Below are 18,463 nucleotides of genomic sequence, written 5' to 3' on the forward strand. Positions count from 1 at the left end.
TTTTCATATTCTTTCCTCAGCCTGATAACATCCTTATGTCAGATCCCCATGGCGATCAGATCCGAATCTGTGACTTTGGCAACGCAGTGGCGATCACACCTGATGAGGCTCAATACTGCAAATATGGCACACCAGAATTTGTTCCACCAGAAATTGTCAATCAGACTCCTGTGTCAAAAGCATCAGACATCTGGTATCTATCGGATCTAAAACAAAACTGTTTGTTTGTTTTGTTTTAACACACCACCTTTTCCTAATTCTTTTCTTTATTTTCCTAGGTCAATTGGAGTTATTACATATCTGTGGTGAGTAAAATTATTATTATCATAATAATATTTTCTTCATTAAATGTATGAATGCTGTATATCAATGCCAGTTTTTGTGTTTGTGTTTGCCTGTTAAGGACCTGTAGGCTTGTCATTAAATATATTTGTTTCTGGTATCAGTCTGACAGGAGTTTCTCCATTTGCTGGAGAGAATGACCGCAGCTCCGTACTGAACATCAGGAACTATAATGTGGCCTTCGAGGAGAGCATGTTTGCTGACCTTTGCAGAGAGGCTAAAGGGTTCATCATAAAGTTGCTAGTAGCAGACAGGCTGTGAGTAACACTACTGATCTCTATTCATCAAGATCTTTTTTTTATGTAAAATTATTGTGTAAAATACATACAGTGCATGAATATATACTGTATAATTGCAACAAGCAAGTATACTGAATAATACAAGAGATATTGGAATAAATATTTTCAGTCAATCTTATCGTCCATACAGTACAGGTCTTATAGGTAAACAGTGTATCAGAATGAGAACTGGTGAGAAATCAGGTTGCAACAATCTTGGCTGGATAGATAATTGATATTTGTGTCCTATATGGTCTGTTTTGGATAATTTGTTAAGTTTTCAAAGCTGTTTAAGCATCTGGAAGATGTCTCATGTCAATAAAGCCAGAAGATTTTCCTCTCTGCCAGTTTGTAACTGCATAGAGAAATTGTGGATAAAAAGACAAAGTCGCTCATGTCATTGATTTTGTTTCAATATTAGATGCTTTTGAGATTGATAGCTGGTATTTATATTACCTTATTCTCTAGTCTGCAACTCTCATATGGTTTTCCTTGGTTGCTTTTCATTTAAGATAGATAAGACAAATGTGCATGAACCTTGAAGACTGAAATATGCCATAATTTTCCTCTAGGAGACCTGATACTCATGAATGTCTTCGACACCCCTGGTTCAAGGTAAGACATGGCCAGTGGCACTTCATGCTACAGTGTTAATCATCCACATCTGCAATAATTTCTACTGAACGATACTTACTTACTTACTAGCAAGGTCCCATTTCTAATTTCTTTTTAATACATTTAATGTCTATTTATTGTACAGACACTTAGCAAGGGGAAGGCCATAAGTACAGAGGCTCTGAGGAAGTTTGTATCTCGCAGAAAATGGCAGGTGGGTGATGTTTTATTTCCTATTCTGGTTTTATATATTGCATTAGACCCGGAATAAATCTAAATAATTCAATGGTCACATCTTTTAAATTTTTTCACAGTATCATATTTCCTCTTTTACAGCGTTCACTAATCAGCTATAAATCAAAAATGGTCATGAGGTCCATACCCGAGTTGCTGAACGATTCCTCCAGCCATATCTCCATTGCAGTTCCCAGGCACCTCAAAGAAGGTTCACCTTTGCCATCGTCATCCTCAGATTCTGATGAAGACATTGATGAACTGCCATTTATTCCAATGCCACTTAACATGGAATTCTCTGGATCAAGGATGTCATTGAATGAGATCCAGACGAATGAGCAGGAAACAGGAAAGCAGGATGGAACAAGTATATGGCCTGGGTCTCCTGTCCAAGCCCAGGAGTCAATGGAGTGTGACCCTAAACAAAAGGATAAAGAAGGGGCTGAAATAACAAGTAAAGGCCGCCAGCGGAAAAGGTTGTCACAAGACAATGAAAGGGGTTCCTCAGATGAAGAATCACCTGCTGAATTACCAAAAAAGTCAGAGCTGACTAGAAAACCCCTGCGAAGAGGTTCAAGCATGGAGTCAGACAAACCAGAGAGTGGACGACGAAGAGGAGAACTAAGACGTGGAGGCTCAGCCGACAGTGCATTGCTGCTCCGGATTACACCTGAGGAGGGAGCTGGAGAAGAAAACCAAGAGGATGGCAGGAGAGTTCTTAAGAAAGCTGTCTCTATGGAACTACCAAGGAGGAGCACCAGCCCAGGAACTGCCAAGATGAGTCAAGAAGACTATGCTCTTAAACTCGAACTGATGAGACAGCGACTGCTTCGCGGTGGCTCTGTGGACAACAAGATGAGTGGACTGAGAGGACCTCTGTTGGAAACATTAGGAATGGGAGATGAAAAACGTGCAATATCCTCAGATCGCTACTCTCGTACTGCTCGTTTGGGACCGCCTCCACTAACTAGAGCTGCATCCAGTGATTCCGCAAGGGACGAAGTTCCCAAACCCAAAGTTTTGCGCAAAACTGCTTCTTTCAGTCAAGGTGACTCAGAACCCATAGCTTTACACCGTCGGTCAGGAGCTCCCTTGGAGATTCCCTTGGCACAGATAGAAGAGAGAAGGCTCAAGGAGGCTATATCTATGTCATCTCTCACTGAGCAAACCAAGCTAGACTCCCGTCCAGTGACTCCCAGGGAACCTTCGCCAAAACCACCAACACCAGAGTCTGTTGTGCAGGAAAGTCCAACCAAAACAGAGAGCGAGGAATCATTCATGGAGAAGGAGATAAAGCCTGATGAGACTATGAACGAAAAGATGGATGGGCTGACAACAGATAGTAATTTTGATGAGAGATCAAGCACAAGTGGTTTCTCAGAGAAGGACATGAGTATATCAGAAGAACCAATGATTGAATCAGAGTATACGGGCCAGAGAATTCCTACACCTCCTCTTGTGGTCCAAAGCTCTAAAATAGATGAAAAAATGGAGGAAGAAGAAAAAGAGAAAGAAGAAATAGAAGAGATTATGAAAGAAGAAGAGGAAGGAATTGATAGTGTTGCTGAATCAAATGAAAATGTAGATGTTTCTGAAGAAAAGGAAGTAGAAGAAGTAAATATGCCTGCTAAATCTTCTGATATGATCATAACCACAAACTCAGTTATGGTGAGACCAACACAAGAATACTCCCATCCCGCAGCAAATGTTGTGTCAAACTATGTAACACCCTCGCTTCCTGCTCGAGTTGTTCTTCCAGATGGAAGGACTTCAGCATATGCCAGTATTATGCAGACCATCATGGTCCCCTCAGTTCAGCCACTCAATGACCAACCTTTAGGCCCCTCTACACCGGTTGTTGTTCCAGCCACCTCGTCATCCTCAGTATCAACTGAAACATTTATACCCACATCTTCACCTGCCAACATGTCCTCTGCAGGTCCACCAAAGCCAGCCATCATATCAACCACTGAGCACCCTGCAGTATACTCCAGGGTAGCATCACCAGAAATGATCACAAAAGAACCCAGTCCACCAAAGACTACCACACATTCCTCATCCCAACAAGAGCTCTCAGCAGGTGTCGACTTAGAGGACATTACCTCTGAAGAGGTCTTTGAGGCTCGCTTCAAAAAACGTGAGTCTTCCCTCTCAAGAAGTCTAAAATTCCTGTCACGGTCAAAGAATGATGACAAATCACAAGTGACTTCATCAGACTCTACAGAGTTAGGTGAAGAGATATACAGACCTGGGCCAATTGGTGCACCATTGGAATTAGCACCAAGGAGGCTTGAGGAGAAGTCAAAGTCAGTCCAGGACCTTCGTGAAGCTCAAAAGGACCAAGGCTTTATGAGAAGGCTATCTATGCGCCTGAAGAGAACTCCGTCAGCTGAGCGCAAGGACGAAATGACCAAAGAAGAAGAGTCAGTTGCTTCAAGGCGTAGGCTTTCTTGGACTCTTGGCCGAAGAGGGTCACAGGAGAAGAAGGAAGTAGAGATGATGCGCATGGATGGTGGAGGTGATACGTTGGTGGAACAAGATGAAAAGGAGCTTAAGAAACCTAATGAATCACCGGTCTTGGCAATGCGCAGAAAGATTGAATCAACAGTGGCTGGGATCTCCACAAGAATTCGCAGCTTCTCAGAGGAAAGGAGAGCATCAGAGGACAAGGAACCCAAGAGGACACCCATTCTTTCCATGCTTCGTCGTTCAACATCCGAGAGTCGCGCTATGAAGGTTGCCAGTGTTCCTCAGAACCAGCTGGCATCTCAGGCCAGTAATGGTGCCTCATCAGAGTCTCTAGACTCTATGTCCAGCCTAAAGTCAGAAATATCAAAGGGTGTGAAGCAATTACTTGTACATCTTATTGAACATTTTACTCCACATTTGCCTATAGAATACCTCATTCAATTTTATGGAGTTGATTGTCTTTTTGTTGTAAAAAGGTGTGGAGGTTGAGCGCAGATCCCGCTGGGATCGATGGGGCCTGACCAGAGGGAAGCGAGACAAGACAGTATCACAGCCTGATATACCAACAGCAATCTCCAGAGAAAATAGTTCCCTACGTTCACGCCAGTACTCCAGACTGGCTTCTGGTAAGTCACATAAGAGTATATGGTGCATGAAGGGATTGTAATTGCACTGAGTCAAGAATAAGGTAATGAGAGCTTAAAGCAATAGTCCAACATTTTGGGTTATACAAAGAAGACCACTCACGTATCTGTCCATTAAATACACTGCTGGAGCCAGCAGCTGGTTAGCTTCGCTTATCAGAAAGGATGGAAACAGGGACGAACAGCTAGACTGGCTCTGTTGCTCTTGTCATCTCGCTCTTGTTGCCAGGCAACCAGCAGGTACTTCAGGAAGTGATTGCCCCTTGCCGAGATATAGTCTAGCACATAACCCCCAGTAAAACCACAACATGTAGTTTTTTTTCTTCTTTCCGTTCAAACAAATGAGATATAACATTGAATTAGTGAGCTTTAGAGGTGCTGGTAGGCAGATTTTGTTACCTTCAAACATAACCAGGAAAGCTATTTCTAGCTAACTGGCTGCTGGGTGTAACTTCATACTTAACATATATTTATGGGAGAGGTACTAATCCCTTAATCATCTAACTCTCAGCAAGAAAGCATATAACCCTAATTCCCAAAATGTCAATATTTTAAATATTCTATGCTATGTTCTCTACCAGACCATAAAACATAGATTGTATGTCAATATCAGTAAACACAGCTTGATGTACATATTCATAAATGTGATTCCTTTGTGTGTCTTATTCATTTCTTTATAGCAATAGCAAAAATTAAAAGGGACAATATGTGGGAAGAACACAAAGACAAAGGTTCCTAGCTGATCTTAGGCCAGAAGTTGTACCATGGTTCCAGTGATGATAGTCTTAACCATCACTGGGTACAGTAAATCTTTTAATTTGATCAATATAAAGTACAGACATGGTTTTAGTGGTCTAATGTCTTTTGTTCACAGATTTCCCTCCAGTATTCCACATCAAGCTGAGAGATCATGTCCTGCTAGAGGGGGATCCAGTCACACTCAGCTGTCTGCCAGCAGGCAGCCCCCACCCAAACATCAACTGGATGAAAGGTAAGGATCTCTGATGTAGATAAGGCAGTATTACCTAACTGATGGTCTCACAGATGAATGGTTATAATCACTTCACTTGCTATTTACAATAATTTACATAATTATTCTTGAGAACATGAGTGCAGAGTCATAATGACAGCTTACACTGCATCTTGCTATATACTAACATCTGGTAACATGACAACAGATGTTGCATACAGTGCAAATCACAGGAGATAAGATAAACAATTGAGATCCCAAATTGTTCTAGAAACTGAATACAGAATATTTTTGAATCTTAACAGAACTTTCTTTGAAGAGTAAACACTCTTCATCCTTATCATTTATAATAAGTAAACTTTAATCTTCATCATCATATCTTATAATAATCAAAGACCATGCATGTATGTTTCCTCAGATAAGAAGCCCCTGGAGATTGATGCCAGGATGAACATGATCGCCTGCCCTGATGGCCGGCAGCTACTGATGATCATGCAGACGACCAAAAAGGATGCAGGAGTCTATGAATGTGTTGCTACAAACCCCCTGGCCTCTGTGTCCAGCTCTTGCACAATATCTCTTGCTCGTAAGAACTGAGACATACTTTTATGTCAATCTGTGAGGAGCAGTAAACCTTGTTAGTCCTATATACAATATATATTATGTATTATAATACTCTATATAAATAAATACAGGATGAAATGCTGTTATAGTCTACTGGGAAGAAACTGGAAGGCAAAGACAGATGAATGTATGTAATACCTTTATAATTGTTTTTACAGGTCTGCCCAATCGTCCTGGGACCCCTGAAATACCTCAGAAGTACAACAACACAGCCTTGGTTCTGTGGAGGCCTTCAGACACCATGGCCCCCTGCACATACTCTCTGGAAAGGAGAGCGGAGGGTCAGTGTTTACTAAAATCTTTTATTTCCTTTTTTAGACAGATGCCTATTGTCAGATGTACACAAATGCTTTTTTTTTAAATCAACAAGACCACATCAATAAAACAAGTGATCTTAAGGTTGCTATGGTAACATGCATGTAGGCCATAGCATACAGTGGTGAAGGTGAAGTAGTGAACTATATGTTTACAGCAGATTATGTTCAACAACCTGAACTACAGCATAGCAGCCTCGCCACATTACAACCAACATTGAACCGATTGGAAGTATCTTTTTGTGCTGAACTCTAATGTACAGTATCATTAAATCACTTTACATTAGAAATGAGGCTGGCTTATGAATAGCAAAACAAGGTGTGTGTTTTTGTGTATGTGTGTGTGTATTTGATTAAGAATAATAGCAAGTGTGATATAATCATACCATAAACTGTCTTATTTTTACTCCACAGGTGAGACCAACTGGTTGATTGTGGCTACAGGGGTGGCAGACTGTTATTACAATGTGGCTGACTTGCCAGCAGGGGGCTCCTTCAGGTTTAGGGTGGCATGTGTCAATAAAGCTGGCCAGGGCCCCTACAGTAACCTTTCAGAAGTAGTAAGCCTAGATGCTTCAGGTATGTATTATTTCAAAGAAAAGCTTGGATAACTTTACGTTTATTTTAGATAAGGCTGTCAAATACACATTGAGCTGCTTTCTATGTTCTTGTTGATGTATGTCTTTAACAATGTACAGACACTGAAAGGATTAAAGTTGTGTAGTTCTTGTTTTGCTCAACTCATTACCTTACATTGGTTATATGGATATCTTTTGTCAGACATTAGAATCATCATGTTGTATGTATTGTCCTTTTCTTATATCAGATCAAGTCTTTGATGTGTATCCTCTCTCTCTCTCATTAGAACCAGCTAAATCCAGTCCTACTGTGGTGGTCAAGACTGTCCCTGCAACTAGTCCACCTCCGCCTGTGGTGATGATGTCATCCATGAAAGTGCCTCCCATTAAACCACCTCCTCCTAAATCCACTACACCTGTCCCTGCCTCAACTTCAGCTCCTGCTCCATCTGTGGCTAAATCTGCTTCTCCAGTAACCATTAAACCCACTGTGCAGGTTGATGCTAGCCGCCCTGCTGTTACTCCGCTTGTTAGTCCAGCCGCCTCCAAACCAGCTCCTGTTCAGACCACCCCAGCTGTCCAAGCCACGCCAGCCAAAGCCAAGACCACCCTTAGCATCAGTGTGAGCAAACCCCAAACTAAACTGGCACCTCCCCCTGTTGTCCCACCCAAACCTCAGAGTCCTATAAATGCAGTTCCCCCCATAACCAACAAACCCCCTTCTCCTGTACCACCACCTGCACGCGTCATCGGGAAACCTATTTCATCTGTTCCGATGTACGCGCCAGCTGCGACCGCTCGTGTCACCCCGCCTTCTCAACCAACTCCTAGTTCCACCCCGACAACCACCACCCCTGCAGTCACTCCTGTGACTATCTCACCACCGGTGGTGGTGGTGCAGAGCTTGACACCAGTGCTGCAGGGAGGGGACAGCCGGGCTACCCCATCTGGACGGGTCACACCATCAGGACGGGTCACACCTTCGGGACGCAGGACGCCGTTGGGCAAGCCTGGAGAGGGATCTCTGCGCCAGGGAGTTCCACAGAAACCTTACACCTTCATGGATGAGAAAGCAAGGTAATCTCTACTGATGGAACCTGACTTAAATATAAAGAACCCATTAAAGCAAAACTAACTCTAATGTGAGCTGACAACTCCAAGGTGTATCTTGAAAACAAGATACTGCAATTTTAAGATAGCTGCTATAATCAATATTTCTAACTCTTTCATTTTGGATTTTTTTTTTTACCACAAACCAAAAAATGTCATCATTCAGATTTGGGATTTGCAGCTGTACCTAAATACAGCTCTCTCTCTCTCTGCTCGTTTTGCCTCATGGTCATATAGCGTTTGGAAAAGGAACCATTGACTTGTTCTCTATCACACAGGGGTCGGTTTGGTGTGATCCGTGAGTGCCGGGAAAACGCCACCGGCAATCTCTTTATGGCTAAGATTGTTCCATATGAGGCAGACAGCAAGCAGGAGGTGCTGCAGGAATACGACATCCTCAAGTCCCTCCATCATGACAGGGTCATGGCTCTGCACGAGGCTTACGTCACACCGCGCTACCTGGTGCTTATCTCCGAGTACTGCAGCGGGAAGGAGCTGCTCTTCAGCCTCATCGACAGGTGAAGCAGTTCAATTGGTTGCGTGTCTGTTGTGAAATCTTTCCTTGGTGTCCCGTTCACACTGCATGAGCAGAATTTATTTACACATGCATCAATGAGCAACTGCCTTGAAGGATTCTGCCTGGAGTCCTCTAACAAGCCGTTTTCTGGTGTGTTTCAGATTCCGATACTCAGAGGATGATGTGGTGACCTACATTGTGCAGATCCTCCAGGGTCTGGACTACCTCCATACCCGACGCATCCTCCACCTGGACATCAAGCCAGAGAACGTCATTGTCACCTACATGAATGTCATCAAGATCATCGACTTTGGCAGCGCTCAGACTTACAATCCTCTCTTCCTCAAGCAGTTCAGCCCTCCTATCGGAACACTGGAGTACATGTGTAAGAGACCAGTTTTTCACAGACCACTGGGAATGTAAAATGATAGCTGCTCTAATCAATATTTTTATATGAACAATTGATCAAATAACTTCATGTAATGTTAACAGGGTCGCTTGTAGTGACAAACCCACAGAGAATTATCACCTGCCTCTGCAAAGTCCCTCAACTCTATGGAGCCTTTTAGAATCTTTCAGCTCATTTCATAGAAAAAAAGCCTTAATAAACAGACTGTAAGCTACCTGCCCAGCACCAAATAACAGACAAAGTTAGCGAGCAGCTGGTGAACACAGTGTCGCATTCAGCAGCTAAAGAGCCAGATATTTCCTTCAGGAGTTGTTTAAGACCAAAACAAAAATGAGAGTGAATATTGGACATTCACCAGGTGACCACAAACATGACTCCAAATGAATGCTGATGTTGTTCTGTATCTGCTGGATGTGTAAATATACATTAAACACATTAGCCACCATCAACCCTACAAGGTCAGTGTGTTTATAGCTTGTTGCGCTACCCTCAAGTGGCCAAAAAAAATCAATTATTAAATGTATTGGATCGGTCAGGACAATACAATCCCGAAAAATGTAGTTAGTTTGTCATTGAGTTACATAAACTTTGAAGAGGGACATGAGGACAAAGCACATACACACAAGATGACTACGTTGATTTGCTTACACAAAGCAGTTATTACACACACTACACACTAGTTTAAACAATCTCCAATATTATAAGAAATATCAGCAAACAAACTTTAAAGTTCCTCAGAGAAATTAATGTCCCTAACTTTAAGTTATGCTGCACTACATTCCAGTAGTAAGGTGCATATTACGAGAAATCATTGCATAGAACAGTATTCAATGAATGTACTAAGTAACTGGAAAAAAATATATATAACTTTTAACTTTAAGTATGCATTAGGCAACCTCTATTGTGCTCATTTATTAGGAAGAAAATTATACAAAAACCGCTTACATACACGGAAGAAAGACTGATTTTGATAGTTTACAGTAGACAAATCTTCTGTTATGATGTTGTTGTGGATGGTTTATGTAACTGTTTTGTCAGTGGGTGTGCACCAGCTATGAAAACACAGGAGAATTATAAACCAAACTATGCATTCACACATTTCAAAAAGCTACATACACCATCAAGTCACGACACTTGCAGAATCACAGGCAGTAAGGCATGAACTGCAGTGTATGTGTGGTACAAAGACACTTTGAAGATGTAATTAAAGTTCTGTGTAAAATAATATAAACTGTGTATACTCCTTTCTTCTCCTTGTAGCACCGGAGATGTTGAAAGGGGATGTTGTAGGCCCTCCAGCTGACATCTGGAGCGTGGGCGTGCTGACTTTCATCATGTGAGCACTGCTTTCACAGCTCCCGCCCAGCAAGCCCTCTCTAAATAGAAATGTTATGTTCTTTATGTGAAATGAGGCTTATGATTGATATTGTGTCCAGTGCATTTGCATTGCAGATTTCAGGTCTTTTCTATGAACTGTAATTTGTCACTCTGTGGACATCTTTCTGCTATTCTTATAATATTGATTTAATTCACAACTGATCTTATCTTTTGTTGTGCATTGCTGATATGTTTTGTGGGATCCCCCCTGATTTTTTCCCAGGTTGAGTGGCAAGTCGCCTTTCATTGAGAATGATCCTCAGGAGACTGAAGCCAGGATCCAGGCGGCAAAGTTTGACCTCTCTAAACTCTACCAGAATGTGTCCCAAAGTGCCTCTTTGTTTCTGAAAAAGATCCTCTGTAGCTACCCTTGGTAAGCTGAACCTAAATCCTTTTTGTAATTCCCATAATTTCTGAAGTTAACATCTATCACTGTGTATTGCTGAAACCTACTATTTTACAGTAGAAAGTAGATACATACTGATCAGTTACTCAATTTAGTGGCATCAAATCTTTGAACATTTGGATCCTCACTGTCTGGTCTTCAACAGGGCCCGTCCCTCCATTAAGGACTGCTTCAATAACTCCTGGCTTCAAGATGCCTACCTGATGCGCCTTCGTAGGCAGACTCTCACCTTTACAACCACACGTCTCAAGGAATTCTTGGCCGACCAGCAGCGCAGGCGAGAGGAGGTGGCCACCAAGCACAAAGTTCTTCTGCGGTCCTACCAGAGCTCGCCGCAAACCCCCACCAGCCCCGCCACGCCAAATGTGCCAACTTCACCCACCACACCTGTCACCCAGTGAAAGCAGGCTTCCAAACACCAGTTAGCGGGACTTTAAGGGGGGGGGGCAGACAAGACTTTGGGCCGCGAGGTGGTCCCTTCAGGTTTGAGTTGTTGAACTTAAAACTCAAGAAACCAGCAGTGGCTGTGATCTACAAAGACGTCACTTCTTCTTCTCTGGTTCTGAAAGAGAATCCAAAAGAATGCTTTCACACCGAAGGGAACTCTTACGAAGTTACAAGAGCCTGGCTGCATTTTTTACATGGTGGACCTTGTTCATACAAGTCAGGATGTTGTCTTGAAGTTAGTACCTCAAGGTTTGTTTTTTTGGCATTTGACATTTTGGATAAATGACTTCCTTTCTTACTGTCGACTCTACAATGATTAGAGGGGACACATATTAATACATTGTAGTAACCCCCCATGAAAGGCCTAAAATTAACAATATAGAGTTTTGATGTTAAAGGTTATTCACAAGATTCCAAAATAATGAATACTTTAATACACAATTTCAAAAGAAGAAGTGCTTAAACAGCTCTACCATATCATGTTCAAATGTTTCCTGAGCAGAAGTTCACTCTATGATGTCTAACTCCGTGTCCTTGACTAAGGACGGCCTAGAATGCTAAATATCGCTCTCCATAAACTTAATCCAACTTTAATGAAAGCAGTGTTATTTGTGCTACAGTACCGGAGTTTTTATACTGCTGTAGCATCTCAGTGATTGTCAAGATTGTAGCAGTTCCAGTTTCTTTATTGTTTTGAGTTTTTAAAATTGAGTTTAGAGGATACGCTGGGGGATTCTCTACAAGGGCTATTAGAAAATGACTCTTATAATCAGCACACATTTCTTCCCTAATGTCACAAAATAGGATAGTAATGATTCTCTCAGTCTCAAAAGCAGAAAGAATTCATTTTTTTTGTTATTAGCTCATTTATTGTTTTTGCTCCAAGTGATCATAAATAGCTCCATGCAGGGCTGTCCCTGTGTTGGTGTTTGGCAGACACTAGTTCCCTCACCACAGATAAGCTAACAACCACCACATTGGCTTCCAGGTAAAGTGAACTCTTCCACTCAGTCCAGTGTAAAGGAACCCTCATCTCTGAATTTACTAAAATGACGTTTACATGTTTGCTGAGTCAGTGAGTCAATGTATTCTTCGACTACACATACAGAACTTTGCCTGAGACACTAGACCCTCATTGAATGTAAAATTATTCAGGGGGTCGCCCACTGGTGACACTGGGGTGCCTCCAAGTGCCCTTAACCAGTTAGCATTAGTCAGTGTAAAAATAGCCTCTACAATTGATTGAGAAAGGATGTTTATGAGGACACTGTTGTTATTTTAGCTGTAATTTTTAATTGCTAACAGCTACTGCTTTGAAAAAAGGGTTTGCTGTATTTGGTTTTTATAAATTACAGTTTCTAAATGTCAGAACCTTTTAGTAAAGTAAAATTTATCAATTAATCATATTTTACATAAATTATTATTGATTTATTCCCTTAATTAAGTGTCATACACCTTTTTGGTGTCCAGCTTAAAAGACTGATCCAAAAATGATCCAAACATATATTCAGTTCATCTAAGACAATTCAAACAGATTTAGGAAATATTAAATCAATTTGTGACACTCGCTCTCATTTCATGCCCTTTATATGAGATACTGTATACTGAGCTATGTACCTCTTGATAAATTAATAAAAACAAGTCACAAGAGAATGTAAATGGGACATGCCTCTTAAACTGGTTGGTTTTCAAACCATTGCAAAATGGTTAAATCATACGTTTGATCAAAATTTTCGCTCTGGTTTTAGTCCCATAAAACACACAACTTGGGACAATATTGGACACATACTGACATTTGTCCCATGGTGAGATTGAAAGTAGAATATGACTCAGTGGCATACTGGTGTTTAAAAGTGATTTATGTTCTCAGTTTGGTAATGTGCAAGAGGTTACTGATATGAGTAAAAAACTATTTGGGTTATAGTATTGTCTGTTTCCAAATATATTGTTGAGTAATATCCCCTTCTTCCCAAGGATGGTTCATCCTTAATATGTGTTTTAGAAGTCTGTCCTCAGACATAGAGTCAACTGCAGTACATTTGCTTAAACATTACATTGATCATAATCAATGATACATTGATCTTTTGATCTATAAACAAATTGCTACGTTGTTTTGTTTCTTTGCCTTTGCACAATTTTGATCATTTTGCTGTCACATGCATTGATGTCAAGTACAGATTTGCACATGTAACACACAAAGTGTCATTTCTGTGACAGACTGGAGTCATTTAATAGAGTATTAAGGAATCAGACACTGATGAGTCTTCTATGACGATATCACATAAAGCTGCGTCATACATTCAGCAAACTCATTAGTTGTTTTCACCTGTGTATTGACTGACAGAGATTTTTGGTCATTCTCTGAAATTGTTTTACTAGTTCTATATATTCTAATGCTATTGCTAGATAAATACTGCCCTTTTTCTGCAGCTTTTTCAGTCGGTTTCCTATGCAGAGTAGAAGTTAATCACAGAGGGAGTTGTTTTAAACCTGAGTGAAAACATGCAAGATCAGCATGAGAATTCTAAACATCTGTGCAATATATTATGTTCTTTAATCATACAAAATGAAATACAAACAGGGTTTTGAAAAAAAGATGTTGAACGCTCCACATTTTGTATTAAAATCCTATGCCGTATTTTGTGGAATGTGTTGCAGTGCCTCGTGATTGATATTAGACCCACGGAGAAAACAGTTTGTTAAATGAATGACACCTTCTTTATTTTGATTATATGAATGTGACTGCTTTGTGTGTGTGTTTCGCAATGTGTTTATTTATTGAGTGACTGTATTTGTTATAGCTTCTGCTTTTTATTTTGTGACATTTCTGAATGGCATGGAAAAAGGCATGACAGCTGTTAAGGCTATGAACAATAAAGGACATCTATGAATACAATGCAGCAATTTGTTTCTACAGTGGATGAAAAATGTATGAAAAATTACGTATAGAACTATTAACCATTCTTGATGCTTGATTTGCTATATTTAAAAAAAAAAAGGCTAATTTTGCTAGTGCTAGCAGCTGATCAGCACAAAAGAGGTTTCCACGGATCATGATCCAATAGATCACAGTTGGATTATGATTTTATAATACCGTCATAGAATGTTTTCAGTTCAGGCCGAGGCCACTCCCTCCACATGACCCTGACCACCAACAACTATGTGCGTATTTCCATTTGGGACGACTCACATTTCAACCATAAACAAAACTATTAACTGCTCCAAGGACTCTCGGGAGTATTTGATATGAAGGCTTTATAAGGATGGGAAAGTATCTCTGTAACATTTGTTGCACATCTTCAATCAGTCTTGTCATGCTGAGTATTTCCTGGTATCCAAAGAAGGAAAAGGAGCGTCTGGGTGATGACTTGTTCGCTTCGATCCTTGAGGACCTAAAAGGCTCCTCCTGACCTCTGAATATAAAGCATGAAGTCCTTCAGGTTTGCTGACTCTGGAGTGGATCTGAAGTAGAGTGCAGCTTTGAGACGATCTCCGAGGTAAGAAATGTGATCATTTTATTCAGGTAATGTGTATTATTTAATTTGTAAAAATGAATTCCTCCTACCTGTTCCTTTTCCAGTGGAGAGTAGATAGGCGTTTTCACAGAAGACATTTTGACATGTCACAGTAGGAAAAGCACAGGTGTAAATAATAAAATGAATGACAGCTGAATTCCATTTAGCTGCTTCAGTTTCAGGGTCCTAGTATGGTTCATGCTGGTTCACCGTCACACTGTCATGGCTTACTGGGACACTTGAATAGAGCAAAGCCATCATTAATGTTATTAGTAACACAAGTCAAGTCAAAATGTCAGCTGTGAAAAAGGCCAATTGGATATTAAATAAGTTTTTAACAAATTTCTAGGTTCCTTCTAGTGTTAACCTGCTCTGACCACTGCAGATGTCCAAAGCGAAGGCCGCTCCGCCTCCTGGGTGCACTCTGAACATCAACGATCCACAGGTCCAGGAGGCAGCTATCCGAATCCAAGCCTCGTATCGTGGCCACAGGTACCAAAATATCCAATGTCCGATGGCATCATTGTCACTCAAGTGGCTTTTGAGTGGAGTACAAAGTATGTAATCATGCAAGGTATGCATCAAACAAAGTGCTTGTTTGGTCATAGAATAATGGTCATAAAGTGTGAAGGATTTGAAATTCTCCTTCAAGCTCTTTTTCTACATTTTTTACACAACTACATTTTACATTTTACAAATCTGTCGTGTGTAAACGAGTACAACACAATGAATGTGTTCGAAAGACTGTGCGCATTTGAACTATTATAACATGTCATCCCTATACCTTGCCTTCAAGTGTGGCCATTTAGAACAGGTATAAACACTTTTACCTTTATACTTGTTCGGACGACACTTCGTACGACATATTTTTGTAGAAAATGCTTGGGTGGTGAATTCTTATATTACTGTGTTTCCCATGTAGGTCGCGTAAAGAGCTGCGGGAGAAAGGCCCTCCCAAGATCCTGCAGGAGCTCAAAGATGTGGTTCTTGTTGAGGGCAGCGCTGCAAAGCTGGAGTGCAGAGTCAGCGCTTTCCCAGATCCGTTCATCGTCTGGTACAAGGATGGCAAAGAGCTGAAGGATGGTCCCAAGTACCGCTATGTTTTTGAAGACCCAGATTTTGTGGCGCTCGTGGTTCGAGATGGGGTTCTGGCTGATCTGGGAAAATACACTGTTAACATTAAAAATCCATTTGGACAGACCTGTGGAACTGCCTGTATTCTAGTGGAAGGTGTGTACAGATTGTTAGCGTCAGCTGGCATTTGTTGTTTCTGTGCTTTACAGTTGGGCATGAACCTAAGTTTTGTTAATTTGGCATGGTTGGATGAATCAGAATCAGAATCAGCAATTAAAATCAAATCAAATCAAACAGCTTAAAGGAATAGTTCAACATTTTGTGAAATATGCTTTCTTTATGCTAAGCTAAGCTAACCAGCCGCTGGGTGTAGACTTATATTTAGAGGAAAGATATGAGAGAGGTATTGATCATCTCATCTAACTCTTGGCAACAACTACTTCCCAAGATGTCTAATATGTCTATTATACGTTATGATGCTAATATTTGCTCCTGTTAGAAACCTTGTTTGACAGGTCCGAAGCCAAGGCTTCCTTCTATAGAACTTTCTATATCTTTGAGTGCCCAATGTCCAAGAGTAGGCCTACTTGCGATCTTCAACAAATTATGTGGCTGACAGAGTATTTTCACCATGCTGTCCCAGTCCCTGCTAAGGTTTCTAAAGGCCCAGACAACATTAAGGCCAAAAGGGGGACAACAGTGGTTCTCAAGGCTGGAATAAGTGGGGAGCCTCCTCCAGATGTTGCCTGGCTCAAAGATGGAGATGACATTGAAGAAGACGACAGGTATGCGTTCTTATAGACTCAATCTGGAGGAATGCTGTATTGATTTTTATCTATATGTTAACAATGCCTTTTCAGGATATGTGAACATGTAGAAATGGCATCGTGTGTTGTATTTTTCAGGAACCCAATCATAAATGTAAATTGATTCAAATAGTAAAATGATGATCTGTTGTCAATGTGACAAAGTGACCTGTGATACTATGCAGTTGCCACCAGGACACACACCATCCAGTAACTGTAGATTGCAAATTAAGTGACTGTGATCTGAATTATAGGGAAAGTAAATATAACAAAAAGTGATAATAAAGGTGCTACAATTGTCTTTCAGGGTGTTCTTTGACGTTGGAGACACCAACACAATCTTGACCATCAAAAATGCAAAGTTGTCTGATGCTGGCAAGTATGAGGTGTTTGTGGAGAACAACCTGGGCACAGACCAGTCCTCCGCTCGTGTCGACATCCTCTGATGCGACCTCTCAACTACGCCAATGCTCACGTGATGAGCCTTTGTTTTCTTATAGTGCAATCCAATGTACAATATACTGTATTAATGCTGTGCTCCCAGCTGTACATAACTTCAATGCTCATAATAAAAAGTAAGGACTTTTTTTGAGTGTGTTTTAATTATCTTCTATTAATGGGTGGATAAAGCATGTGTATTATGAGACTAAGTGAAATATTTGTTTCTGATAGACATGGTAACATTCAGGTGAGAGGTTTACTTAAAAAGGCACATGTGAGAGATGTTTAAAAATGTATCCATACTGTTTTATTACTGTAATAAATCATTCCTGTCCTGGATCAGAGATGTTGAAGTCTGAGTGGAGCTGAGCTGGCATGAGTAAATGACAACCACAGCTGTGAAATAATTTTGTGTTTTGGCAGAGAAGGTGGACATGAATGGAATTAATTAAAGTCAGAGATTTTTTTGTTGTTGCTGACAGCAACATCTAGTGGTGAACAGAGGAATCACAGCTTCAGGTACGCCATTGAGAAAGTGTACTCATATACAACATGACCCCTCCTCGTCAAAGGTTGCATGAGTTGCAAGCAGTGCAACCTTTTAGAGAAACTGTCCAGTATTTCACACACACACAAAACATAAAAAACAAGTTAGAAAATTATGAAAAAATACGTTTTTTTTCTTTAATTCCAACCTGTTTCTATCCCTCAGATTTAACTAAGGCCACATTCCCCCATTTCTTATCAAAAGACCTTCTGTTAATGGGACATGCATGTTTTTCCTGGTTCAATAAAAGGTCAAATGAATACTAGCCTAGTCCTCTGTCAGCAGTGAGTATAAGATTGTCTAAATATCTGCCATCTCCGTCTCCATGAAACGATTTCCATTAGACTCATGACTGAAAACAAGGTCAGATCAAAACAATTGCAGCCATAACAAACTACAGTTTAAAAAGCATCCTTGTTTACATGGGGGAGGAGTCCTTGTGGAGAAGAGCTAGGTGTGGGCACTTTAAAGACTGCCTCTAACTTCCTCTTTCTCTCGGTCGGTTTCAAGGCTGCCCCCGTTAGAAGTCAAAACTGAGTTTGAACTAATTTTAAAAACACGGCACGTGCAAAAAAAAAGTCTCACTTTACCGCCGGAAACTAAAATATTTTCATCATCCACACGAACATTAGGAGAAATGTCCGTTTTGCACATGTTTTAGCACTTATATTCGGCGGCATTACATTCAAAATAAATAAAGTAAAACACCAGAAACGTATTGAAACACCCCCCCCCAACATTTCCCA

General features: G+C 40.7%; 2 protein-coding genes across 2 annotated transcripts in view; both read left to right on the forward strand.

The window, feature by feature from the left end:
• Positions 1 to 11,288, forward strand: part of spegb (striated muscle enriched protein kinase b) — a 33,911-nt gene extending 22,623 nt beyond the window's left edge. Inside the window, exons 25-41 of the mRNA XM_070914127.1 lie at positions 21 to 193; positions 279 to 305; positions 447 to 599; positions 1,193 to 1,235; positions 1,381 to 1,449; positions 1,572 to 4,308; positions 4,415 to 4,564; positions 5,457 to 5,573; positions 5,971 to 6,138; positions 6,335 to 6,457; positions 6,905 to 7,069; positions 7,356 to 8,145; positions 8,457 to 8,696; positions 8,857 to 9,080; positions 10,365 to 10,440; positions 10,705 to 10,854; positions 11,033 to 11,288. Of these exons, the coding sequence (XP_070770228.1) occupies positions 21 to 193; positions 279 to 305; positions 447 to 599; positions 1,193 to 1,235; positions 1,381 to 1,449; positions 1,572 to 4,308; positions 4,415 to 4,564; positions 5,457 to 5,573; positions 5,971 to 6,138; positions 6,335 to 6,457; positions 6,905 to 7,069; positions 7,356 to 8,145; positions 8,457 to 8,696; positions 8,857 to 9,080; positions 10,365 to 10,440; positions 10,705 to 10,854; positions 11,033 to 11,288 (5,661 nt within the window). The remainder of the gene's footprint in view (positions 1 to 20; positions 194 to 278; positions 306 to 446; positions 600 to 1,192; positions 1,236 to 1,380; positions 1,450 to 1,571; positions 4,309 to 4,414; positions 4,565 to 5,456; positions 5,574 to 5,970; positions 6,139 to 6,334; positions 6,458 to 6,904; positions 7,070 to 7,355; positions 8,146 to 8,456; positions 8,697 to 8,856; positions 9,081 to 10,364; positions 10,441 to 10,704; positions 10,855 to 11,032) is intronic.
• A 3,946-nt stretch (positions 11,289 to 15,234) lies between these two features.
• On the forward strand, positions 15,235 to 17,226 carry LOC139292949 (SPEG neighbor protein-like). Its single transcript, XM_070915359.1, has 4 exons — positions 15,235 to 15,341; positions 15,772 to 16,079; positions 16,567 to 16,708; positions 17,037 to 17,226. Exons 1-4 carry the CDS (start codon positions 15,235 to 15,237, stop codon positions 17,173 to 17,175), a joined length of 696 nt encoding a protein of 231 aa, XP_070771460.1. The 3' UTR covers positions 17,176 to 17,226.
• The last annotated feature ends 1,237 nt before the right edge of the window (positions 17,227 to 18,463 follow it).

This window comes from Enoplosus armatus, chromosome 11, assembly GCF_043641665.1.
Source record: "Enoplosus armatus isolate fEnoArm2 chromosome 11, fEnoArm2.hap1, whole genome shotgun sequence".
Lineage (NCBI taxonomy): Eukaryota > Metazoa > Chordata > Actinopteri > Centrarchiformes > Enoplosidae > Enoplosus > Enoplosus armatus.